The sequence below is a fragment of the Bos indicus genome, chromosome 8 (genome assembly GCF_029378745.1).
Source record: "Bos indicus isolate NIAB-ARS_2022 breed Sahiwal x Tharparkar chromosome 8, NIAB-ARS_B.indTharparkar_mat_pri_1.0, whole genome shotgun sequence".
Classification (NCBI taxonomy): Eukaryota; Metazoa; Chordata; class Mammalia; order Artiodactyla; family Bovidae; genus Bos; species Bos indicus.
In genome coordinates, this window is record NC_091767.1 from 105,527,842 (window position 1) to 105,554,078 (window position 26,237).

At 47.7% G+C, this 26,237-nt stretch overlaps 1 protein-coding gene across 5 annotated transcripts in view; it reads right to left on the reverse strand.

Moving 5' to 3' along the window:
• Positions 1–23,135: 23,135 nt before the first annotated feature.
• The window catches only part of ASTN2 (astrotactin 2), a 1,047,731-nt gene continuing 1,044,629 nt past the window's right edge, over positions 23,136–26,237 (reverse strand). For all 5 annotated transcript variants that reach the window (XM_070795372.1, XM_019966821.2, XM_070795370.1 and 2 more), the window contains one exon: positions 23,136–23,962. In XM_070795372.1, coding sequence (XP_070651473.1) covers positions 23,725–23,962 — 238 coding nt within the window. In that variant the 3' untranslated portion in view covers positions 23,136–23,724. The remainder of the gene's footprint in view (positions 23,963–26,237) is intronic.

The following is a 26,237-nucleotide window of genomic DNA, read 5'->3' on the forward strand; positions in this document are numbered from 1 at the left end:
ATACAAACAAGTTGAAGAGCTTCTGTAATCAAAGAGGGGATGAGGGACCCTCCTAGTTATCCCATCTCTGTCTTCTCGAACAAAACCAGGATCATCCCAGCGCCAATTCCCTAGAGTTTGGGGTTCTAAAGAGCATGATATAAAAGCAACCAATCTAATATTTTTTTACAGATGGGGAAATTGACAGCATCTCAGTTAGAACTTGAATTTGTCACTCGCCCAGAACCCCTAAGCAGGGGGCAGGTAACACTGCTGACTGACTTGCCATGATGCCACATGGTACCTGGGATCCTCAGAAGCGGTGACTATGGGGTTTCGAAAGACTACACTGCATGCAGAGAGATAAAGGGGGTTTGGAGGCAGCAAAGACCCATAGTTTTTTGAGATTCTTTGCTTTTTCTCTGCTTGACACACAGCCAGCCATGGTCCACCCTGAGAGTAAGAGGTTTCTTCCCGTGTAGTACTCTGAGGCTGCACCATACAGAATCCAACCTGAGCTACCTGCCTAAGTGCTTTCATTTCTCTCTTTAACCCATGGCTTTTCAAGCAAAGAAGAACTCTCAGAGGCTGCAAAGATGGTAACTATGTCCTTTCAACAACCTCTGGGGGTCAACTTGCTGAAACCACAGTACAGATAGATCCTTCCATATGTACATCATTTACTATATTTATTAATCTTTAAATATATTCATTTATCCAGTTACATGTTGAAGAATGGTTTGTTGAGCAGTACTATATGTAGTGCATTAGACTAAGTAGAGATAAAAATGATGGCCCAGAGAGACAGCCACAGTCACGGCCCTCACAGGGCGTACTACCCAAATACAGAGAGAGGCGAGCAACTCTCTCGTTAGTGTACAGAGTCATAAATAGGAGAATCCATCCCAGAGGGAAAATGGTAAATGTTGCAGGCACAGTTAGCACAGTTAGTGCCACGCACACAGACCAAGAGGATGAAATAGGACACGACTGTCTCGGGGAATGGCAAGGGCTCAGGCCACTGGAGTTGGATTGGTTATAAGAATAATCAAGGAACCACTCTGGGGAAGAAAGGTGTCAGCTGATGCCAGCGAGTTATACAGTCACCCAATTGCCAAGGGCTTTGCAATTGTGTGTCTTAGTCTGTGTTGCTTCAGAAGCACACCCCTAGGCAAGTAGTCTATCATATAATGATTCCAGTTGCTACAGATAGAGAAGAGGGGATGTGAAACAGAGATGGGAAGGTAACCAAGAGAGGATGTATTGTCAAACATGTTACTACTGTGAGCAACTACAGTTGAATCCCCTTAAAAACTCTGAGCCAGTGGAGAACACACTCCTTAGAGTTACCCGACCTGGGATGCTACAGAACCGGGACAGAGTCCCTCCCGTGGAGGGCTGCCCCCGGACCATTTATCCTTCACCACATTTGTATTTCATGCTTATGGGAAGAAGAGACTCAGGGCATCAGAAAAGACTCTCAGGCAAAGAGATGTGGATACTGACCATGGGGATTTGGACCAGAATACTCTCTAAGCTCAGAGAAGTGGGCAGGGATTCCCTGGACTCTGCAGTAGCACTCAAGAGTTTGAACATCATTCTGAGGATGATGGCTAGACATGCTCCACATTTTTAGGGAAAGGGAGTAAGAAACAAAATTTAAATTTTGAGGTAGACTGCTTTATGGAGAACAAGGATAATAGGGGAGAACTAGGATCTGCTGAGACCAAATGGGAGCTGGAGCAGTGGTCCCGGTGAGAAATGACCAGGTTGTGATGGGCAATAATGGGAAAAAAGCAGCTGCGATGAAGAGAGCGGCAGGAAGTAGTAGGAATAGCAAGTGTGCATGCTCAGTCTCTTCAGCCATGTCTGCCTCTCTGCGACCCCATAGACTGTAGCCCGTCAGATTCCTCTGTCCATGGGATTTCCCAGGCAAGAATACTAGAGTGGGTTCCCATGCTCTCCTCCAGGCGATCTTCCCAACCCAGGGATTGAACCTGTGTCTCCTGCATTGCATCCAGATTCTTTACCCACTGAGCCACCCAGGAAGCCCAAGTAGGATAACGTAAGTGATTAATTTGATACTAATGACTACAGGGGAAAAGTGGCATGATTTACCTAGAATGCACACACTTTATATGGACAACTGGAGGATCCAGGGTGTTTAGGGGCCAAATGTAGTCAGAAAAGGTATAAAGGCCATGAGGGGTCAAATAAGGAGCAATTAATTTTTCCTAGGAAAGAACTGAGTGCTGGGGCTACATGTCATGACGGACATGTGTTGCATATTTTCTTGTAACAGTTTAAATCCACAGAAAACTGCTCCCCCAATTAGCCTCCCTCACTGAGTAAGAACATTCTGTCCACAGTTTGTGATGTCCTTGAGTTCCAGTGAAATCAGTGTCATGTCAGCAGAACATCCTAGGAACTTTTCTTCGCAATGGTCCAACCCCTTTTTTCAGACCTGCGGAACTCAAACTCCCGCACGCATCAGAACCCCCTGAAAGCCTTATTAAGATTTTACTTCAGAGTTTCTGATTCAGCATTGGAGTAGGGCCCAAGAATCTGTATTTCTGAAAACTTTCTATGAGATACGGTTGCTGCTGATCGGGGGTCACACTTGGAGAACCACAGATCCAACCTCTCAACTGTCCATATGCACACACACCTAACTGCTAGGTAATGAGGATCCTGAAAGTTATGAGAGTTGTGGCTCGTTTGATAAAGAATCTGCCCGCCATGTGGGAGACCTGGGTTTGATCCCTGGGTCAGGAAGATCCCCTGGAAAAGGACATGGCAACCCATTCCAGTATTCTTGCCTGGAGAATTCCATGGACAGAGGAGCCTGGCAAGCTACAGTCCATGGGGTCGCAAAGAGCTGGACATGACTTAGGTGATTACCTTAAATGGGTAAAATAATACCACATGGCCCCTGCCCTCAGGGAGTTTCCTGTCTATTGGTAGACATTCCACACCTGTCTTATAATATCAAAGGCCAAGCCTAAGAGGGACTCAGACTTGAGAATACGAAAGTGAAAGTGTTAGTTGCTCAATCATGTAGAGTCTTTGTGACCCCGTGAACTGTAGCCCACCAGGCTCCTCTGTTCATGGAATTCGCCAGGCAAGAATACTGGATTGGGTAGCTGTTCCCTTCTCCAGAGATCTTCTCCAGGGATCGAACCCAGGTCTCCTGCATTGCAGGCAGATTCTTTACCATCTGAGCCACCAGGGAAGAAGGCAATGACCAAAATGGAGTTTTGAACACTGAGGAGGAGTGAGACAGACCAAGAAGGGAGAGAAGGGTGTTCCAGGCAGAGAGAGGAGCCTGGATAAGAGCATGCTGGTGGGAGAATGCATGGTGAGGAATTTGGGTCGGAATATTGTCAATACATGAGCAAGCAGAGGAGATGGGGCTGGAAAGGTGCCTGGAGGCTTCCTCTAGGAGCCTTGAGATGAGCCTTGAAGAACAAGCAGGGCTTTCGGAGAGAGAAGAAGGATAGTCTGGCTGGGAAAACCTCAGGTCTGTCTGACTTTGGGGACCCAGTGCTGCCTCCCTTATTTCCTCCTCCTTTTTCAAATAGGGAGCACACACATGTTGTCCTTTGACAGAAGTTCATCCAGGAGGTGGGGTCTTACCCTATGGCTCCTCTCAGGAACCTGTCTGGGCTTCACAAGGAAAAGCAGCAGCTCATTCTCCTTGATACCTTTGCACTGTATGAACATTCCTTTCCTGGATTAAAGCCTGCCAAGTAACACAGACCCTGTTTAGGACAAGACGTAACCAGATGTCTCATTTTCTCCATATCCAGTTCCTGGATAGACATGGGATGTCCATCCTAGCATCCGTTCATCTGTACACACACACACACACACACACACACACACACACACACACACCCTTTCTCCCAGTACAGGCCAGGGAGGCAGAATTCCCAAGGACCAATTTCAAAACCTCTTCCCAAGCAGCCAAAGAGAAAACTTAGTTTCCAGACATTCAGTACACCATCCAAGACCCAAACCCAAAACCTTGATATTTCCCTTCCGCTAGGGGAATGGCTTTCTGTCAAGTCATTGCTAATTTTTCTCTGCGATGATATTTTTAAAAAAATATTTTCCACAAAGCTCCCTGCCAAAGTCTTTCATCTCAAACATCTGTGGTTCTCTTGTAACTCATGTTAACACATACAAAGCGTCAGTTGTTGGGACTCTGTTCACCTGTAAATTTGTCTTCAGAGCCTGAGATTTGGAAATAGGCTCACATCTCAAGGATACAGCAGCCCAGAGTTTCAGATTCCGCCTACCTTGCAAGACTTGGCTTCTGCTCCCAACCCCACTGCTACCTACCCACCCCTCACTTTATGCTCCAGCCAAACTGAACTCTCTTTGGTTCCTGTAACATGCCATGTCCTCTCAAACCAGCCCATCCTAAAGGAAATCAACCATGAATATTCATTAGAAGAATTGATGCTGAGGCTGAAGCTCCAATACTTTGGCCACCTGATGCGAAGAGCCAACTCATTGGAAAAGACCTGATGCTGGGAAAGATTGAGGGCAAGAGAAGGGGGTGATGGATGAGATGGTTGGATGGCATCACCGACCTAATGGACATGAGTTTGAGCAAACTTGAGGGGATAGTGAAGGACAGGGAAGCCTGGCATGCTGCAATCCATGGGGTCAAAGAGTTGGACACGATTGAGCGACTGAACAACAACAAAATGTTCTCTGAGATCTGAGCTTTGGACTCGAGCTCTGTACTACCTGGAACACTCTCCTTTGACTACACAGAGCTCATTCCCATTCATCCTTTAGGCCTCAACTTAGGTAAGTATATTAATATTTATTAGTATCGTTTACACTGATCACAGGCTCACTATATGCCTGACACGATATTCTCACTTTGTACATGAGGACTTGAGGCAAGAAATTTTAAATAACGTTCCCAAGGTCATAAGACCATTGAGGAGTGAAATCTGAATGTGAGCCCCCAACATAACTATGCCCAGTGATGCTCCTGGAAGTCTTATCCAAGCTCAACCAAGCCTAGAAGACCTGCGAGTCCCCACTAGCCCGTTTCCTCCAAAATCACCTCAGACTATACTGTCCATTTACTTCCTCCGTTTCTCAGAACACACAAGCTGCTTCTCATTCAACTTAAATCTCCTGGCTCACCATTGGTCTTCTGTGTTTGTTTGAGGAAGATAGGAATAAATTTGGACAGAGCATTAGCCACTCATGATGCTAATCCAATTAGTGTTGTAAAACTCCAGGCTGTAACTAAATTGATTAAGAAAACATTTTGTCAGCACTTTGGTGAAGTATACAGACACACACACACACAAATCACATGTTAATTACCAAGTTTTTTCATTTTTTCATTAAAGGTGCCCCCAAAAACTTTCGATTGCTAAGGCTTAAATAAGACGAGCATGTAGTTAGAGACAGAAAAGACGATTTTAAGAAATAATCAGTAATTCCAACACAGCACAGCCTGATTACCTGTGTCTTAATAAATACAGTCAAATATGGATAATCCAGTAGAAGCCTATGTTTAAAGTGTTGATGGTAGGTGGCGTACTCAGCTGCTTTAATCGTGTCCGACTCTTTGCGACCCCATGGACTGTGGCCCTTCAGGCTCCTCTGCTCATGGCATTCTCCAGGCAAGAATACTAGAGTGGGTTGCCATTTCCTCCTCCAGGGGATCTTCCTGACCCAGGGATGGAACCCAAGTCTTCTGTGTCTCTTGCATCGGCAGGCGGGTCCTTTACCACTCGCATCACCTGGGAAGCCCGATGATAGGTGGGGAAACGGGTAAACAGAAGGAAATCTGAGCACCTGAGAAGGGGATGTTATAATCAAAACTAGCCCACCTATCCAGGAGGTCCAGTGAGTTTTGGTTGAAAAATGGGTCTCGGCCCTCAGAGGCTCAGATGTGAGGGGCTTCTGTGCCCTAGGCTAGGGTGGGTTCTGCAATCTGGACCACCAGCTAGCAGCAAGGAGAATGAGGCAGCTTCCTGGGCTGACCTGCCTTCCCACTCTTGACATCCTCAGGTTCTGAATGAGAGGGTTGGTGGTCCTCAGGTAGTTAGCAGAGCTGACCACTGACTGGACGCCTAGGCTTTGATGGCTCATTGTGTGAGCAAGATCTCCCAGACATCTGACCTCTCAACCACCACCTGTTTAGGTCAGCTGGATTTTTGGTTCTATTCTTTTTCATTTCCCCATGTTTTCTAATAAGGCCACACACATGCTTTTTCCTTCCCATCCAAAGTTGGCCATTCTCCCCTCTTCCTTTCTTCTGCCTTTTGCTTCTCTCCTTTGAGCTTCCTAGTCCAAGGCAATTGGTCAGAAATGTAAAGATAACAGGCTATCCTGCTACCAGAATGATATTAATATATAAAAATCTCAGTGCACTTATGCTATAGCCCAGCCTCCACTGACGCCCCAGACAGCTTCGCGTGATCTAACTCTGGCGGCATCCAACGCAGCAGTCACCAGCACATGTGTCTATTGAGCGCTGGAAGAAACACGCTAGCTTGAGCTGAGATGCCCTACAAGTGGACCAAACACGTTGGATATTAATGACTCAGTACCAAAGAAGAAATATTGATAATTGTTTACATTAATCATATGTTGATAGGATAATATTTATAATATATTGTATTAAATAAGACAGACACATCCTCCATGATTTATGCTGTGGTTACATCTCTATAAACCCATCATCAGTTGAAAATGTAATTGTAAATTGGAGATGCATTTAATACACCTAACCTACTGGACATCGTGGGCTTCCCTGATGGCTCAGAGGATAAAGAATCCACCTGCCAATGCAGCAGATGCAGTTCAGTCCCTGGGTCGGGAAGATCCCCTGGAGAAGGAAAAGGCAACCCACTCCAGTATTCTTGCTTGGGAAATCCCACGGACAAAGGAGCCTGGTGGGCTACAGTCCACAGGGTCACAGAGCCAGACACGACTGAGTGAGGAACAACACACTGAACATCACAGCTTAGCCGAGCCTACCTTAAATGTGATCTGAACAGTGACATCAGCCTACAGGTAGGCAAAATCATCCAACACTAAGCCTATCTTATAATAAGGTATTGACTATCTCATGCTATTGAATACTGTGTTGAAAGTGGGAAGCAGAATGAGTGCCTGGGTCCAGAATGGTTTAAGTGTATGGGCTGTCTCCCTTCTTGATCATGTACCTGACTGGGAGCTGGGCTGCCACTGCCCAGCATCATAAAAGAGGATCTTACAGCCTGGGAGAAGATCAGCATTCAAAATTCAAAGTATGGTGTCTACTGAAATGTCTATCACTTTTGAAAAAAATTGTGTTAGTCACTGAGTCATGTTCAACTCTTTGCGACCTCCTGGTTGGTAGTCTGTCAGGCTCCTCTGTCCATGGATTTCTCCAGGCAAGAACACTGGAGTGGCTAACCATTCCCTTCTCCAGGGGCTCTTCCCAACCTGGGGATAGAACCTGGGTCTCCTGCATTACAGGCAGGTTCTTTACTGTGTGAGTCACATGGTAAAGTTGAAAAATTATAAGTCAGGGATCATCTACATTATTAAATTTAAATTCATTCATTGCTTTTGAACTCTTTAAATATGGCTTCCCTGGTAGCTCAGCTGGTAAAGAATCTGCCTTCAATGCAGGAGACCCTGGTTCAATTCCTAGGTTAGGAAGATCTGCTGGAGAAGGGATAGGCTACCACCAACCTAGAGAGCATATTAAAAAGCAGAGACATTATTTTGCCAACAAAGGTCCACCTAGTCAGGGCTTTGGTTTTTCTAGTAATCATGTATGGATGTGAGAGTTGGACTATAAAGAAAGCTGAGCACTGAAGAATTGATGCTTTTGAACTGTGGTGCTGGAGAAGACTCTTGAGAGTCCCTTGGACTGCAAGGAGATCCAACCCGTCCATCCTAAAGGAAATCAGTCCTGGGTGTTCACTGGAAGGATTGATGTTGAAGCTGAAACTCCAATACTTTGGCCACCTGATGCGAAGAGCTGATTCATTTTAAAAGACCCTGAGTCTGGGAAAGATTGAAGGCAGATGAAGGGGACAAGAGAGGATGAGATGGTTGGGTGGCATCACTGACTCAATGGACATGAGTTTGAGTAAGCTCCAGGAGTTGGTGATGGACAAGGAGGCCAGGCGTGCTGCGGTCCATGGGGTCACAAAATTTCAGACACAACTGAGCTATTGAACTGAACTGAGGAGCCTGACAGGCTACAGTCCATGAGGTTGCAAAGAGGTGGATAGGATTGAGCGAATTTCACTTTCACTAGAAATTTTAAAATCACATATATGATCGACACTGTATTTCTATTGGGTGACACTGTTCTAATGGATACTTAACATTCAGCCTCCATTCTTGCTGCGCTCCCTACCACAATCCATGCTCCTGAACTCATCTCAGGCCTTCTACCCTTGAACATCTTCTATCTCTACCCAGCCTTTATTTATCTGGAACATTTTTTTCAGTTCATTTACTCATCTTTTGGGCCGGAGCTCAGATATTATTTCCTTGGAGAATGTGGCGTGTGTTCAACCTTCCAAATTTGGGTTTAAGGGCCTATTGCTCTGACCCCATGACTCCTTTTCTCTCGATCCATCACAGCACTTGCCAGGATGCTCTGAGCCTTTCTATCCCACTAGTCTGTAAGCAGAAAGAGTGAAGCAACTGCTACTATCCGTGGGACATATTAGGTGTTCGAGAAATACTTAAGGGATGAATAAAGGAGGGACATCTGATCATACTGCCTCAAGAGAACCCAAAACCCTGCAGCAGGGATCAGCAAACTACAGCCCACAGGACATACCTAGCCTGCCTCCAATTTCGTAAATAATTTTTGGAGGAATAGAGCTATGCTCATTCATTGACATATTCTCTATGTCTACATTTGAAGCAGAGTTGAGTAGTTGCAATGGAAATTGTATGGCCCACAAAGCTTAAAATATTTACTGTATGACCCTTTAAATAAAGTCTGCTGAGCTCAACCTTATCAGATAATGCTCAGCTCTTGAGGACATGATGGTTTACCTGTCCAGCCTTATCGGGTGGTGCCCCATCTACAGTACCTGTTTCAGATGTGTTGAACTACTGGCAGTGCCAGGAACCCTTCCGTTTATGTTCTTCCACTCCAGCCCCAGGGCACACTATGGTGGTGGTGGTGGTTTAGTCACTAAGTCGTGTCCGACTCTTGCACCCCCACAGACCGTAGGCCTCCAGGCTCCTCTGTCCATGGGATTCTCCAGGCAAGAATACTGGCTGCTGCTGCTGCTAAGTCGCTTCAGTCGTGTCCGACTCTGTGCGACCCCAGAGACGGCAGCCCACCAGGTTCCCCCGTCGCTGGGATTCCTCCAGGCAAGAACACTGGAGTGGGTTGCCATTTCCTTCTCCAATGCATGAAAGTGAAAAGTGAAAGTGAAGTCGATCAGTCGTGTCTGACCCTCAGCGACCCCATGGACTGCAGCCTACCAGGCTCCTCCGTCCATGGGATTTTCCCGGCAAGAGTACTGGAGTGGGGTGCCATTGCCTTCTCCAGGGCACACTACAACTCTCAACATTCCTATATATGTGTGTGTGTGTCTATGTATGTGTGTATGTATATATATGTGTGTGTGTGTGTATACACACAGATGTAATTATATATTATAAAAATGAGTATATATTTAAAGTTTTTTCCTCCAGACTATGAACCACACGAAAGCAGGAACAACACATTCATTCAACACTATGTATTAAACGCCTGCCATGTTTTGGGAGCTGGAGATAGTCTTGAGGTTCATGGCACTTACATGACCAGTGAGATGGGTGCTGAGACCACTCTTCCTGAACCCTGGTCCCCACGGTCCAACTCAAGGACAGACATGTTGCAGTTGCCCAGCACATATTTGAGTGAATGAATGAATGTCTCCCACCAGAATGGCACTTTTCTCTTTATACGATGCTACCAACATCTAAGTGATATTAGGAGCCAGGCCTGTTTCTCTGCCCTGCTTTGATAGGCATGGAATATGATTTAGAACATAGATTTTGGAGGCAAACTGTCTGGACTTGAATCTTGGCTCTGCCACGGGCTCTCTGTGTGATCTTGGGCCAACTGCTAAACCCTGGTGTGATTCATTCTCCTTGTCTGGAAAGTGGGGATAAAAAAAACCCATCTTGCAGAAGTGCCTGGGGCTTCAGTAGGGAATACTATGGAGGCGGAACACAAAGGCCAGTGCCTGGCCTGTTCTGAGCGCTTTCCGAGCGTCGGTTTTCCTCGCCGCCATCGTCATCACTGTTGTCACTACTGTCTAAGCGGGCGTGTGACAACTTTAGGGGCTTCTCTGGTCACACGGGTCAGTGATATTTGCTCTGCCCACTTTGCTGTGGGACTGTGATTACAGATAACGGTGAAGGGCCTTCACAACCTGTGTGGTGCTCTCCAGATGCAGGCCCTGGTGATAGTGATCTTCCAGAGCATGGGCAGTGCCATCGGGGGCACAGATGCCAGGAGTGACAGCTGGAGGCCTGGCCTTCCATCATCTCAGTCTCTGTCTCCCTTTCTCCTCCTGCTCTCGTTCTTCCCTCTCAAAGTCCCTTCTCCCACCCAGAGGCAGCTTGCCAGTTCCAGGGTTGGAGAAAGAAGAATAACATTCCTCTGTTCTCTGCCCAAGGTGGAAATTCCATCTCTTTGCAATTTCCATCATGTAAGAGTTGCACTGAAGGTCCATTAAGGCTTCTTGGGGAAAGACAGAAGGGTGTGGAGAGAGGGGGAATGGGAATCCCTTTCACTGGGATTTTTAATAGACCGCCTAGATGAAATCTTTCCATCCAGTCACCAAAGCCCTCAGTGGGTCATGGCTACTACTAGAATGTGATTAAAAAAAAAAAAAACAGACCAACAGTAATCGAGTTCTTCATTAAACTGAAGCACACACCCACTGCAGGATTTTTCTCTCAACATTTTTTCCCCTCTTTGCTTTCCAAAATACAACACAGTCTGTTAGTTCTCAAAGATATTTTGGACTTAAGGCTGAGACTGCTTTGTAGGGAGTACCCCCAGAGTAAGTCAGTTCTGTTCCATCCCCATTATTGAGTATCAAGGATGCTCCGGGTACCATTCCGGGACCTTAGAGGCCCCGAGGTGAATGAAGCACTATCCGGCCCCTGATAATCACACAGCCTGGAGGGGAGACAGTCATAAAACCTAGAGCTCTTTGTCCTGCTGTGGTAGGGCTAACATAGATGTGATCTCTGTTTATTTGGAGAACCTCAAAGGAGGGGGCAGGTACCTAGCTTGTGTGTTGCCTGAGCAATGCACAGAATCAAGCACATCATAGGTAAGGGACAAGGAAGCCTGGCGTGCTGTGGGGTCCCGAAAAGTGAGACACAACTAGATGACTGAATAACAGCAACGGGCCCCACAAGAAGATCACGAATATATACATGAGCCCTATATCAGAGTTCAAGAAAGGCTTCCCAAGGGAAACACTCTTGCATCATGGGAGAATACCAGTGCCAGGGTTCTTAGGCTGCAAGCAGCACGACAGAATTGGACACAGAGAGAAGTTAACACGAGCATCTGGGGGAGCTTGGCTCCCAGGCTTCCACCAGGCTGGGAAGGAAGGCTGGAGGACAAGACTTGGAAGAGTGAGAAAGCCAGGGACTCCATAGCAGAAAGAGCTCAAAAGTCTCCTCCAGGCTCTCCAGCCAAACAGACCCCCAGTGTTCCTTTCTTGAATCACTCTGCTTAAGACCCAAGAGTCCTGACAGCGAGGCTCTGATTGGCACCTCCACCTGGATAATGAGAGAAATCAGCTGCAGTGGGAGAGCCTAACACAGTGGTTTACATTCCATCAAGACCATACCCGGTGGGGAGCTTCCCACCCTCTCCTCCTGTCCGGGGGGTGCAAAGGAGTGCATGTGCATGTGTGCCAAGTTACTTCAATTGTGTCCGACTCTTTGCGATCCCGTGGACTGTAGCCCACCAGGCTCCTCTGTCCATGGGATTGATTCTCCAGGCAAGAATACAGGAGTGGGTTGTCCTGCCCTTCTCCAGGGGATCTTCCTGATCCAGGGATCAAACCTGTGTCGCCTGTAGCTCCTGCATTGTAGGCAGATTCTTTACCGCTGAGCCCACCAGGGAAGCCCCAAACTCCCTGACCAGGGATCAAGAAGGAGTAACTAGCCAAACTGCCAAAAAAGACACTGCAACCACCTAACAGACTTAGGGCTTCCCTGATGGCTCAGACGGTAAAGAATCCGCCTACAATGCAGATGACTTGGGTTTGATCCCTGGGTCGGGAAGATCCCTGGAGAAGAAAATGGCAACCCACTCCAGTATTCTTGCCTGGAGAATCCCAGGGACAGAGAAGCCTTGTGGGCTACAGTCCATGGGATCACAAAGAATCGGCCAGGACTTAGTGACTAAACTACCACCACCTAACAGACTAAGGCAGACAAAGACAACCAGAGTACAAAGGCTTATGGAAGCAGGATGAGCAAAGTTATGGAGGTCTGGGAAAAGTAAGGAATGGGTCAGGAATTTCAAGCGCCTTGGCATTTATAAGTGTTAGTTGCTCAGGGGTGTCTGGCTCTACCCATAAACTGTAGCCTGCTGGGGTCCTCTGTCCATGGAATTCTCCAGGAAGGGATATTGGAGTGGGTAACTATTCCCTTCTCCAGGGGAATCTTCCCGACTCAGGGATCGAACCCAGGTCTCCTGCATTGTGGGCAGATTCTTTACTGTCTGAGTCACCAGGGAAGCCCACTTGGGCATATAAGGCATGAGATAAAAAGTGACTGGTCATTGTCATGCCAGGGGTGAAACATGGCGATGCTTAAACTTGAAATTGCACCATGGAGTGATGAGGATGACGGAGGCGGCTAGGGAACGGCACCCTTGCCTATGTCCCTGCTGCCTGGAGACATGACGCGGTCTGTGCCCAGGGTCAAGGGCCAAGGTGTGTTCTGTGACTGTTATATCCCACTGATGCTGGGACAAATAGATTAAACAAGTCCAAAAACCATTAAACCCATTACAGATGTGCTGAGCAGGCCCTGAGCTTGGCCCAACCCCAACTGGAAGTTTCACTTGAACATTTAAAAAGAATAAGGGCAAAAAATATTTTCATCGGTGGCCCACACCCCATGCCCTCAGCCAGCTACAGAAACCTCTGTTGTCCAATAATCATCCTGCGTCCTGTTTTTGTTTGTTGATTTTGTATTTAGCACAAGCCCCGGTTTCTTACGAAATAGAACATGTGGTCGGGTGAGCAGCTCTCTCACCCGAAGTTAGGTTTTCCTGGAACTAAGAGTGGAGCCAAAGGAATGAGCAAGTGAAAACTAAATAAAAGCCAAACCACAGGCCTTCCTTGAGCACCTACTGTGTGCTGGGTTCTACACCAGGCCCTTTGTTATTGATTTATGTTTTCCCTACAATGTCCCAGTGAGACAGGTGAATCTGGTGGTGCCTATTTTTCTGTTGAGAAAATCTAGCCTCAGGTCTATACAATCCCCATGCTTGGTGAAGCCGGACTTTAAGTTTATTGACTCCAAAGACCCCTCTTCTTCATTCCTTGGAATGACTCTGTCTCTTAACAGCTCTTCCTGTGGTTATTTGCCCCTTACACAGAGACCTGAACCTCAACTCAGTTGACTCTCCCTTTGTACCTGTCTAGTGATGGGAAGCACACCACCTCACAAAAAAAGCAGCCGTCCACATGGAGACAAAACCAACCTCTCTGGGCAAACTTCTGGTCTCCACTCTATTTTCCTAACCCCTAATAAGAGAGTCCATTCCTGGGACTCAGTACTAAAGAATCAAGCTGCTAATGAAGGAGACATGGGTTCAATCCCTGATCCAGGAAGATCCCACATGCCATGAGGATGTGGGCTACAACTGCGGAGCCCGTGCTCGGCAACAGAGAAGCCACCACAATAAGAAACCCGGATGCTGCAACAAGGAGCAGTGCCCACTCACCACAGCGAGACACAGCCTACCTGCAACTAGAAGACCCAGCACAGCTGTAAATACATTAATAAACAAAAAGTTTTAAAAAGAGTCCATTCCTTCAGCTGCATGCCTACTATTACTATATCGAAAGACAAGCCTGGGACTCCATGAATCCTCCATGGAAAGCCACAGACTCTCTGTGCTCAGGTTGGAAGGCTCTTGGAAATCATCTAGATCTGTGTTTCTTATATGGCATGCATCAAAGTCACCCCGCGAGATGTAAAAATACAGATTCCCAGGTCTCCCCCAAGACTTACTTCATTGGAACCTCAACGAGTGGGGACTAAAAATCTGCATTTCCCCTAAACTGTTATTCAGAAGTTTCAACCCAGTTCTCCGAATTACATTACAAGGGGGATCGTGATGCAAAGAGGAGAGGTCATGTGCCCAAGGCCCCACGGCCGATGAGTCCTGTTTTACTTTCTGATCAGGCAGCCCCTCTAAACACACAGCTTTTGGTCTGCCCTGGGAAGCCTGTGCCTGTGAGTTGTGAGTTGAATAGCTTGCAAGTGAGTGAAGAAACTACGTCACCCCCGATCATAAAACCCGATGAACCGCAACCAGGCTGGTATTTGGACCACGAAACCGCCTGGGGAGGCCGAGCTGGCTTGGCAAGGGCCTTGCTCCTTCAACAGAGGTAAGGCTTTCTTCTCTGCCCCTCCCCACCCGCCCAGACGTCAGGAAAGGGGATGGGCCTGAGGTTACCAAGGGGTCAGAAAAGCACTGGAGATAAAAATCGGAATATTCCACACTGGATTCCGTCAGCTATGTGGCCTGGGACAGGCACTACTTCTTCTCTGGCCCTCAGGTTTCCCCTTGATAGATTGGGAGCATCAGGCTGTGGTGAAGTTCCGAGAACAGAGCTGCAGAGTTACCATGTCTCCAGGCAGACTGCAACCCAGCTCCTTAGGAACAGTGTGACCCAGGCACATCCCGTGACCTCCCTGAGCCTCAGGACATGTTCTGTAAAATGGGGGTGCTGGCAGCCACCTCATGGCGTGTGGGTGCCAACTAAATGAGACAATGCAACTGATGTTGCTTGGCACAGACCCTGCCCCCAGCAAATGAAAGTCACTCTCTCATGTCCAACTCTTTGTGACCCCATGAACTGCAGCCCACCAGACTTCTGTCCACGGGGATTCTCCAAGCAAGAATCCTGGAGTGAGTAGCTGGGCCCTTCTCCAGGGAATCTTCCCAAACCAGGGATCAAACCCAGGTGGATTTTTTACCATCTGAGCCACCAGGGAATCCCTGGCCCTGGAAAGCACTTGACAAAAGTTAATTACTGCTCCTGTTGTTATCGAAGTTTGTCATCGCTGACCTGAATCCCCAAGAGACCAGCCTGCTCTGGCCTGGAGGTCCTGTGTTACACAAACTCAGCCTCGGTTTGCTTATGTAAAGAGTAGAGCAGGACTCCCCTGGTGGTCCGGGGTTTAAGAGGCTGAGATCTCAATGCAGGGGGCACAGGGTTCGATTCCTGGTCAGGGAACTAAGATTCCATGGGCTGCAAGATGGGACCACATTCATGAATTAATTACATGTGCAGATCTTGTAGCCTTGTCCTCAAAGAGTCACATAAACACAGCTTCGCGACCACGTAGAGCTGCCTGAGCACACAGTTTCTGGGCCCCTGCCATGTGGACTGACAAGTCTTGGGCATAGAAGACAAGAAGCCTGGCCCCATGAAGGAGTTCGCACACATGAGGAGAAAACAGAATCTTAAGGGCACAATTAGAACTCAGTGGGCTGAGTAGATATCATCATAGAAGTGTGGAGATCGTGAGACGATAAAGGGGGAGCCCCCATGCTGAACTTGGGAGTCAGAGTCAGAGCAGCCTTCTTGGAATAAGGAACACTTCTCTGGTGGGCGGGGGGGGGAGGGGGGGGCGGGTTGACTTCTAAACAACAGCATCTTGAACAAATACAAAGGACTGTTGACTCTCTCCCTTCCAGTGTGGGCCCTGAGGGCTGGAGAACCCAGCACGTTAGAGCTGAAGGATTCTTCAGGAACGTGCTAGTTGGAACAACGTGTTTATGAAAAGACACCCAAGGCAAGACTGGGGAGGGACTGGCCTGGGTCCCCAGCCTGTTAGTGTCGGAGCTGGGTCTAGGGTCTGAATCCTTAATGTTCCATCTGGGGCACTGGTGCTACCCGAGTTGACAGCCTCCTCAGCAGCCTCCTCATTACACACACACACACACACACACACACACACACACACGTCCAGCAGAGCACACCTATGGCCGGCCCCTCGCCCTACCCTCCTGCCAACTCCGGTGAAACAGGAAAGCAGAGCGGTTTGGCTTCAGCTGTAACATGGACACATGCAGCAGAGCTTCCAAAGGCAGACAGACAGTGAGTGCCTTTCAGGGTCTGGCAGGTTTATTAGCTGAGGCCAATTAGAAAGTGCACCGCCATACAAAGTCCATGGGTTTTGTCTGGCTGTGGCCTTCTCTCCAGAACCCTCCTGTGTGGCTCCGATGGTGCCTCTGTTCTCAAGGGGTCTTGGGGATTACTGTGCTTCCCAGGAGCGCCCTGAGTTCCCTCCTTTTAGGCATCAAGCTCTGTTGTCCTGAATGAATATGCACTTTGCTCTGAGCCAGGGCTGATGGAAGGCTCTTCAGCTGAGTGGTCATACCCAATGCTCACCCTTGTGTCCTTGTGGTCCTGTACAGGACAGTGACATTGAGTGAGGAAAATGCTGGAATAGAAGTAGGGGATTCTCACCATAATACCTCAGAAGAGACCGTTACTGACTCCCTCTGTGAGAGGCAAAAGGCCTCAGGAAGCCAGTGAGAGAAGTTTCAGCTGGCTAGGCCCAGGCTGGAAGGGCATTCCTAGAAGGGGGATCAGCACAGGCAAAGACTAAGAGGGAAGGTGTGAGAGGGCACTGATGGGGATTCTTCAACGTGGCTGCAGAGTAGGATGCTGAGTCCAAAAATGACACAAACAGCTAATACTTATGTAGCCCTTGTTACATGCCAAGTACCGTCCTATGGATCTGACATACGTGGCCTCATTTAACCCTCACTCTAACCTTATGAGGGCTTCCCTTGTCGCTCAGTTAGTAAAGAATCTGCCTGCAATGCAGGAGCTGCTAAGCTGCTAAGTCACTTCAGTCGTGTCCGACTCTGTGCGACCCCAGCCCACCAGACTCCCCCGTCCCTGGGATTCTCCAGGCAAGAACACTGGAGTAGGTTGCCATTTCCTTCTGCAATGCAGAAAGTGAAAGTAAAGTCGCTCAGTCAGGTCCGAGCCTCAGCAACCCCATGGACTGCAGCCCTCCAGGCTCCTCTGTCCATGGGATTTTCCAGGCAAGAGTACTGGAGTGGGGTGCCATTGCCTTCTCTGGCAATGCAGGAGACCCAAGTTCAATTCCTGCGTTAGGAAGATCCCCTGGAAAAGGAAATGGCAACCCACTCCAGTATTCTTGCCTGGAGAATCCCATGGACAGAGGAGCCTGGCGGGCTACTGTCCATGGAGTTGCAAGAGTTGGACACAACTTAGTGACTAAACCAGCACCACATAACCTCTGAGGGGTGTTACTAGTTTCCCTAGTTAGGCAGAGGGGAAAAGCCCGCTATGGTCACTTGTCCAGGGCTCCTAGACTCTTAGCAACCAGTGGCTTGTGTGACCACGAGTGGGACTGGAGTTGTCTCCGGGGCCCTAGAATTGGCTGTAGATCCAAGACCTATGGCCTTGCTGAGATCTTAACCCTCTCTGGTGGTGGTGGTTTAGTCGCTAAGTCATGTCCGACTCTTTCAATCCCATGGACTGCAGCCTGCCTCTCTAGACTGGCCAAACAGAGCCATTCATTCTGCCATTGTCAACCTCAAAGGGAAGGTGTGAAGATTAAAGGGAGAGAGAGGTGAAAAATGTTCTTTATACACGAGTCATCATCCAGCACACTCCCTCATACCTGTGATACATACATCTTTCCCAATATGGTGGGAGCATACGGAGAATCCAAGGCCCACAGAGGGTGAAGGATTTGCTCAAGGTTGACTGATTAGTTACTCTGCTGCAGAGGAAAGACTGGAATCCAGAGCTCCCCACCTCAGAAGGCAGCAGAGCACAATGGATAAAATTCTGGGGTCAAATGATACCTGGACTCAAACTTTGGTTCCAGCTGCCTGAGACCAGGAAGTTTCTTAAAACCTGTGGGGTTTAATTCCTTCATCTATAAAATGGAGTGATAACTTATATATCATAGAGTTGTTGTAAGAAATATATGAAATATATATGCAAAGAATCTAGAATATGGTAAGGAATCAATCAATTAAATGATAATGGTGATGAGGATATTGATGATGATGGCGAGAAGAAGGAAGAAGACAAGGTGATGCTGAAGAATTCAGCGCTCTTTTTATAAGGTCAGCACTTAACTCTTCCACAAGATCCTATGCCAGCTTTACACAATCCTTTGCGATGGGGCACTGGGAACTCATAATACTTTGTGCACAGTGACACACAGTTCCACGCATGGCTTCCACATAAGCTAAATGATATTCTGGGCTCTCTTTCAATCCAGTGACTATATTTGCATGATACAAATCCTGCCTCATCCATGCACTGTCCATTGAGTCCAAGGGGGTTTATCCGTCCACTTCGTGTCCCACATTCTGCCCAGTCAAATACTCAGACACCAGAGGAGAAAGGCAAGATCTGAGTCTCCGGGCCTCTTAGTTATAACAAGTCCTGTTGCGTCCACCTCTCTCCTAGCACTCAGATCCAGCCTCACTTCTGCAATGGCCTAGCTCAGGCGTCCTCGTCTCCCTCCTAAACGACACTAACTACCTGCCCTGTGCTGGCTAGTCCCACTGGCTCTCTCCTTTCTCGCCACTCTCCTGCTTTGCAACCAGAGGTATCTTCGCAAAATGCCTAACCTGCCTATGTCACACCCCTGCTCTCAGTCTAAGGTCTTCCCGCAGCCAGTGTGGTCTGCGCTGCCAACCTCTCCAGACACAGGCTGCCCTCTCAGCCCACACTGCTTGCTCACCATCCTTCAGACAGAGCACACTCTCTTGAAAACATGCCGTCTCTCTGTCCATGATGTCCTTTTTCTACTGCTCTACTTACTGAACTTGATTATCCTTTGACTGTAAAGGCTTTCCTGAGGCAAAGTGAGTCTCACCTATCTTTTCTCATGTAAATAAGCCATTGTAATAACTTTATTAAAAGCCTTGTTCTCAAGGCTTTATATATATCATCTAATTTAATCTTCCCGATAGTACTCTGAGATGGTGCATTCATCCCATGAAGAAAGTGAGGATTAGAGAAGTTAACCCAAGCCTCTGAATTAGCAAGACCTGTTGAGTTAGTTTTAAACATTTCTCTTAGGGTCTAGCTCTTTGTCACTGTAAACTGCACAGCAATATTTAAACTCAGATTGGCTTGATTCCAAAATGTCTGATTTTATCACTTTGCAGTTAGTGAAGTGCTGGGAGTTTCATAAGGGCAGGATCTGGGTCCTGTTTGTCTTAGTATCCCAAACCCAGAAATTAGTACTCAAGCATTTGTTGGAAATTAGAGGGATAAGGCAATGGCACCCCTCTCCAGTACTCTTGCCTGGAAAATCCCATGGATGGAGGAGCCTGGTAGGCTGCCATCTATGGGGTCCCACAGAGTCGGACACAACTGAAGTGACTTAGCCGCAGCAGACTTAGCAGTAGCAGAGGGATAAGATAAGACGGGGAAGGGGCATTATACCCATTTTCTCTAGGAAGTAGTAAAACAGAACTCACCAGTTGGAAATACTTAGTCTGTCCAGGTTTAGATCTCAGTATCTCAACACCATGACTTTGAAGCAGGTTATCCAACCTGCCTAAACCACATTTTCTTTTAGCTGAAAGAATGGTAACCATACTCGCACATGGCTGTTCTGCACTTGGTTAAATGTGGTAAGTGTGTAAACTCATTGCTAGGAAGAGAACTCCCTGAATGGTAAATACCAGCATATGTCCATGAAGCCTGCCTAGAGAAGACACTTAAAGATTGTACAGAGGATGGGAGTCATGTATAGGCGTTTTCTTGTGCACCCCTACCACACACCTCTGTGTGTTCACAACTTCTCTATTTAGTGGTGGAAACCATATGGAAAGTCATCAGTGCCAGTACAGTGGGACCTGAGCTTCCCTGGCATTTTCTGTGGCAGCACATGAATCCATCTGGCTGTGCAGAGCCAGGGCACTGGATCCAGAAGCATCATTGGTACCTCAAGAATTTTTCTTTTCTCCGGAGAACATCTTAACAAATATTGGTTTAATCTGCTTGCCTGCAATGGCAAGCCACCCCACCCCCCAACACACCTGTCTCACCAGGCTTCTCAGTCTCACTTCTGAGGGCCTTGTGGTGACTGGGAATGGCAAGAGGCTCCAGAGAGCTGGGAAAAGGAGGCTGAAAGCAGGAGGGGCATGGACGGGAGAAAGAGCTGGGGACAGCCTGGTGGTGGATGTTCTCAGGGGCCAGCCGCCGTTGGCAGACTGGGCAGCTACCCAGAAGCCACAGCCATCTGTGAGAGCCTCAGAGAGAAGCACAGGCTTCTTGGGGCTGTTGCTATTGGGTTGTGTGTGTGTGCAGTCACTGCTCAGCTGTGTCTGACTCTTCATGACTCCATGGACTGTAGCCTTCCAGGCTCTTCTGTCCATGAGATTTCCTAAGCAAGAATACTGGAGCAGCTTGACATTTTCTCCTCCAGGGGATCTTCCCAACCTGGGGGTTGAACCTGCATCTCCTGTACTGGCAGGCAGATTCTTTACCACTGGGCCACCTGGGAAGGGAGAAAGACCCTACCATATATTGTGCTGGGTGCATTACAACTGCTATCATACCCAAACCTCATAACAGCCCCATGAGAACAGACTGACATGTACCCCATTTGGCTGATGGGGACACTGACATCAAATCACTCATCCAAGGGCAATAGCTGGTGAATGGTGGCAGATTCAGATTCAAACAATTGGGCTCGGATCACAGCCCCAGAACACTGGGGAGCTTAACTTTATGCAACTGTTGAGCTAACCCTTTCCTCAGATTGTGTCAGGACAATGGAAACTACAGCAATGGGGGAAGGCCTGGGACCTAGGGTTCAGGAAAGCATTACTGAAGGTGATACAGGAAAGTATCGTTACACATGATAGCAATTTTGAATAGAGCCTGGAAATGCTACAGAGTGAATGTTTGTGTTCTAATCTCCACTATGCTGGTGTTTAAAGGTGGGACCTTTAAGAGATGATTAGGTCATGAGGGTGGTGCCCTCACAAATGGGATGTGTGCTCTTTTGAGAGACCCCAGAGACATCCCTCTCCCCTTCTGCTGCATGAGGACACCTCAAGAAGACGGCTGCCTACGAACTCACCAGCTCTCACCAGACACCAAATCTGCTGATGCCTTGACCTTGGATTTTCCAGCTTTCAGAACTATGAAAAACAAGTTTGTATTCTTTATAAGTCACCTAGTCTATGGTGCTCTGTTATACCATAACTAAGACAGGTAAGTACTCAGTGAATCATAACTATTCCTTTTCTTTTCATCCTCCTTTTAAGATGTTTGTTCTTCTCTGAATATACTATCCTTGGAAGGAAAAGAGTCATCTCCTTAGTGGGAATGTATCCATCTAAATTCCACCTATGTGCCCTAAGTCACTTCAGTCACGTCTGACTCTTTGTGACCCCATGGACTGTAGCCCGCCAGGCTCCTCCATCCATGGGGTTCTCCAAGCAAGAATACCGGAGTGGGTTGCCATGCCGTCCTCCAAGGGACCTTCCTAACCTAGGAATGGAACCTGTACCTCTTATGTCTCCTGCTTTGACTGGAAAGTTCTCTACCAGTAGCACCACCTGGAAAGCCCTAAATCCCATCTATATACTTGAAGAAATGTAAATCCAATAACAGTAAAACTTCTTAAAAGAGCACCTTTGAGCTTAGATTGTTGGAGGTTGAGCAGATCTTTAGGCACCAGGGTCGTCTGGAAGAATCTCCTTCTGCTCTGTTTCCCCGTGTGGATTATTGGGATCATAGAGGGAAAAACAACTCAGCAGGTAGGTTTTTTGGGGGTTGGGAGAGATTATGGATGTCATCAGCACTCATCAAAATTAAGAAGGAAGCTAATTTTCAACTGCTTTTACTTTACTGATCTTCAGTATTTTCCCCTCTGAATTTCTAGTGTATTCCTCACTCTTTAACAGGTATCATGTCTGCATTATGAAATAACTGACCTGCATCCCATTTCCTCCAGCAAGCCAGCATCTCTGAGCTACTGCCAGGAGCTTAAGGACTTATAAAGCCTCTTTGTACTCATTACCCTCCCTGGGATGTAACACAACGGAAGTAGACCATTGCCACTTAAAAGGAGACTTAATGGTGGAGGGTTTCCCCCATTACCTCAGGATCCAATCTGCTATCACTTCTGGAGAATGACAGTAGTCACTCTCTGCAACGCCTTTTCCAGTCCGACCTCCATGCTGGCGCTGGAATGGTTTTTCTTCAAGAGCTTGCTGACTCCTCCGCTAATGTTGTGCAATGGTTCTCAGTTACTTGAAACATAGTCAGACTTTCTCTCCATGGCTTCCAATGCTCTGTCCAGCTCCCAGCCTTACCTCTCGCTTCTTCCTGTTTTGATCTCTATTCCCAACGAGAGTGCTTTCAGCCTTTGAGTGGCTTTGCTGTTGTCCAGTCGCTCAGTTGTGTCCTGCTGTTTGGACCTCAGCACGCCAGGCTTCCCTGTCCTTCACCATCTCCCAGAGTTTGCTAAAACTCATGTCCATTGACTGACTTACCTTTCCTCTTATCTCTAGGCTTTTGTTCATGGTGTCCCACCTGCCTGGAGCTAATCCCCACCCCTTCCCCATCTTTCGGGTATTGGCATCACTTTTTCAAGAAAGCGTTTTGGAACCCCCTTTCATTTGTCTCATGACCCAGCAAGTAGTTCAAAGAGCCTCCATCCCTCCCTTACCACAGCCCAAAGTAACTGGCTGCTTCTCTATAATTTCTGATGCACTGTATGCTCCCTGATTACAGGGAGAATTTGTTCTTTAGCTGATTGCCCAGTGCCTGGTATATAGTAGAGAATCAATAAATACCTGTTGAGTGAATAAACAGAGGTCCCCCGTCAGTAAGAAACACGACCCAAGCAGAGAGAGAGAGAGACAATAGGAATTTTTAATGCATGGGAAGTCCTGCAGGGACTCTGGGCAGACCCACGGGGAGCAGGAAGAGGCAGGGGTCCTGCCAACCCAAACATGTCTGGAAAATGAACGTCCTAAAGACCCAAGCTTCCTCACTGCCAATGATCCTCAGGGCCTCCTTCCTGATGCTGAAGGGGGTCCAACTAGCTTTCCACAGGGCTCCTCCTGGGGTCCACGGCAGGAAGGAAGCCAGGGGGTGGATGGCAGGAGGAAGGAAGTAGAGGAAAGGCCGCTGGGTCTCCAACTGAAAGCTCCTGCCTCGGGACTGACCGCCATCCATAAGAAAAAGTTTAAAAAGGAGAGACTTTGATAGAGTCAAATAATACCTTAGAAAAAATAAAAGCTGGGGACAAATGAAGAAATCCAGTGGTGACAAAGTCCTCCGTTGGCTATCCACAGGAGAGTCTGCTTTGGCCTTGCTGGCAAGCCTCCTCCGCCAAGCCCATCCTCAGGGTCCTCCACCCCCTGCCAGGCCCCAGATCCACGAGAGCACCGCTCGCCCTCCCCCTGAGAGTCCCTGTGCTCACGGAGGGCGGCGCCCGCCCTCACCGGCCCTTGGACTCCCCGTACGTGTTCCGGGCCATGGACACCATCTTCTCCTCGCACGTGACTTTGGTGTCCTTGAGGATGCTGTACCACACCATACCCGCAGGCCGGACCTCCTCGCTGCGGCAGAAGAGGTAGGGCACGGTGTCCACACGGCTCTGGATATAGGCGCTTCGCAGGAGGCTGGAACAGTGGCTGCTCACCCTCTCCAGCCGCCGGAGGATCAGGTGGGCCTTCCTGGAAGACAGGAGGGGACGGTGATGAAGCTGGAGGAGCCCAGGTCAAAGGATTAGGACTTCGAGGTGGTCAGTAAAGGTCAATGGATGGATGAGGGCTTCTTGTCCCAACAGTTTTCTAACTGTAAGTGTGATATTGTGAACACTTGTTCAAAAATCACTTTGGAATTTGTCCTCAATTGTGCCATGTGCAAAAAGTGAAAGAGAGGACAATTTCATGGATACCAAGAGGGGGCGGGGGGTAGGATGGATTGAGAGATAGGGATTGACATATATATATTATGGGCTTCCCTGGTGGCTCAGCTGGTAAAGAATCTGCCTGCAATGCGGGAGACCTGGGTTCAATCCCAAGGGGTTGGGAAGATCCCTTGGAGAAAGGAATAGCTACCCACTCCACTATTCTGGCCTGGAGAATTCCATGGACTGTATAGTCCATGGGGTCACAAAGAGTTGGACACAACTGAGTGACTTTCACTTCCACTTTTGTGAATAAAATAGATAACTTATGAGAACCTACTGTATAGCATAGGGAATACTACTCAATGCTCTGCGGTGAACTAAATGGGGAGGAAATCCAAGAAATAGGGGATATATGCTTATATGTGTGGTTGATATGCTCATATCATTTTGCTGTATAGCAGAAACTAATGCAACATTGTAAAGCAACTATAATAAAAAATAATAATAATAAAATAGAGAGAGGTGTAAGTTTTGACCTAACATATTCACTTCTACAATATAAAACATAATTTGTAGTTTTATTAAATTTGAAATGAGAAAAAAAAAACTTATAAGCCTTAGAACTCTGGCCAAGTAATAATTATTATAATGATGATAAATGACAAAAAGAATAATAACTAAAATAAATTAACACCACATGCTAGATGCTGGGTAAGCAATGTATATACACTTTAAAATCTGTATTTAACCTTTACGACAACCCTGAAAATACTTTCCCCTTAGATTTAATGAGTATGGAACCCAAGTTCCAGAGAGATGACACCACTTAACTGAGCTCAAACATAAAGGTAACCACTGAAGTGGTCACCCACTAGGTCTGAACAGTCACCATGTCCCTCTCTGTCTGCTGTCTTACTGCTCTTCCCTCATACTCTTTTCTCACAGTCAGAAAAAAAAAAAAAAAAAGCTTACCTTCTGGGCTTTTACTTCATGAAAGCCTTTATATCTGTATCCCCAAATCAGACATCTCTCATGCCACGGGGCAACTGAAGCCCGCGTGCCCTACCACCTGAGCTCTACAACGAGAGAAGCCATGGCAGCAAGAAGCCCCAGCCCCGCAGCTAGAGAGTAGCTCCCACTCACCACAACTAGAGAAAGCCCGTGTGCAATGATGACCTAGCACAGCAAAAATAAGTCAAAATTAAAAAAAAAAAAAATCACCCCATTTGAGAACCAACAACATGGTCTCATGAAAGTTGTGGAAACGGAGGCTTCGAGAGGGTCACACCAGAAGTCAGCTTTGCTGTCCGGGTGTCTGTCTCCACATGGGATCCACTTTCTGCTACATCTCCGCATCCTCAAGATGCCTGGAGATCCTGAGGGGCCACAGGCAAGGCCCTCTCCTGCTGTCCTCTGCATGCCCCTTGGAGACCCCCAGGAGGGAGGCATTTTACGACAGCAGACCCCACAAATGCGAGACTGTGTCAGGCACCTGCGTGGCGGCTGGAAAAGGGCCGGGCTTATGTGTGTAGGTCTTGTGGGCATGATTTATGAGGTGCCTTTCAAAAAGTCCTCTTTGTATAGCTCACCACTTGGGTGGAATATTTCCTGAGGTGCCAAGAATTCATAGCTTCATAATCACACTCGCCCCACAGGGCTCTCTCGCCTCTGGCAGGCGCCTCCCCGGGGTGGGGAGGGGAACCAGAGGGGCTTACTCCCAGCCCTCCTCATTTCAGCTCTTGCTCTGCTCCTTAGCAGCTCTGTGTCCTGGGGAACTTGAACATCTCCAAACCTGCTTCTTCCTTTGACGAGCGGGTTGGGGATGAAGTTAAAGGAGACAGAGTCATTGCTTGTACCTTTGCTGAGCATTTGTTGCACAGCAGAGTTCCCAATTCAGTAGGAAAGATACACAAGTGGAAAACTGCAAGGCAGGTGGCAAGAGCAACAATAAAATGAAATGTGGGAGCTGTGGGGAACAGAGGACAGTATCGTGTGGGATTGGGAAATCCAGAAAGACTTCCTGGAAAGGGGGGAACTTGTGCTGAGTCTCCATGATGAGTAGGGTTTGGACAAAGAAGAGGGAAAAGGCATAACAG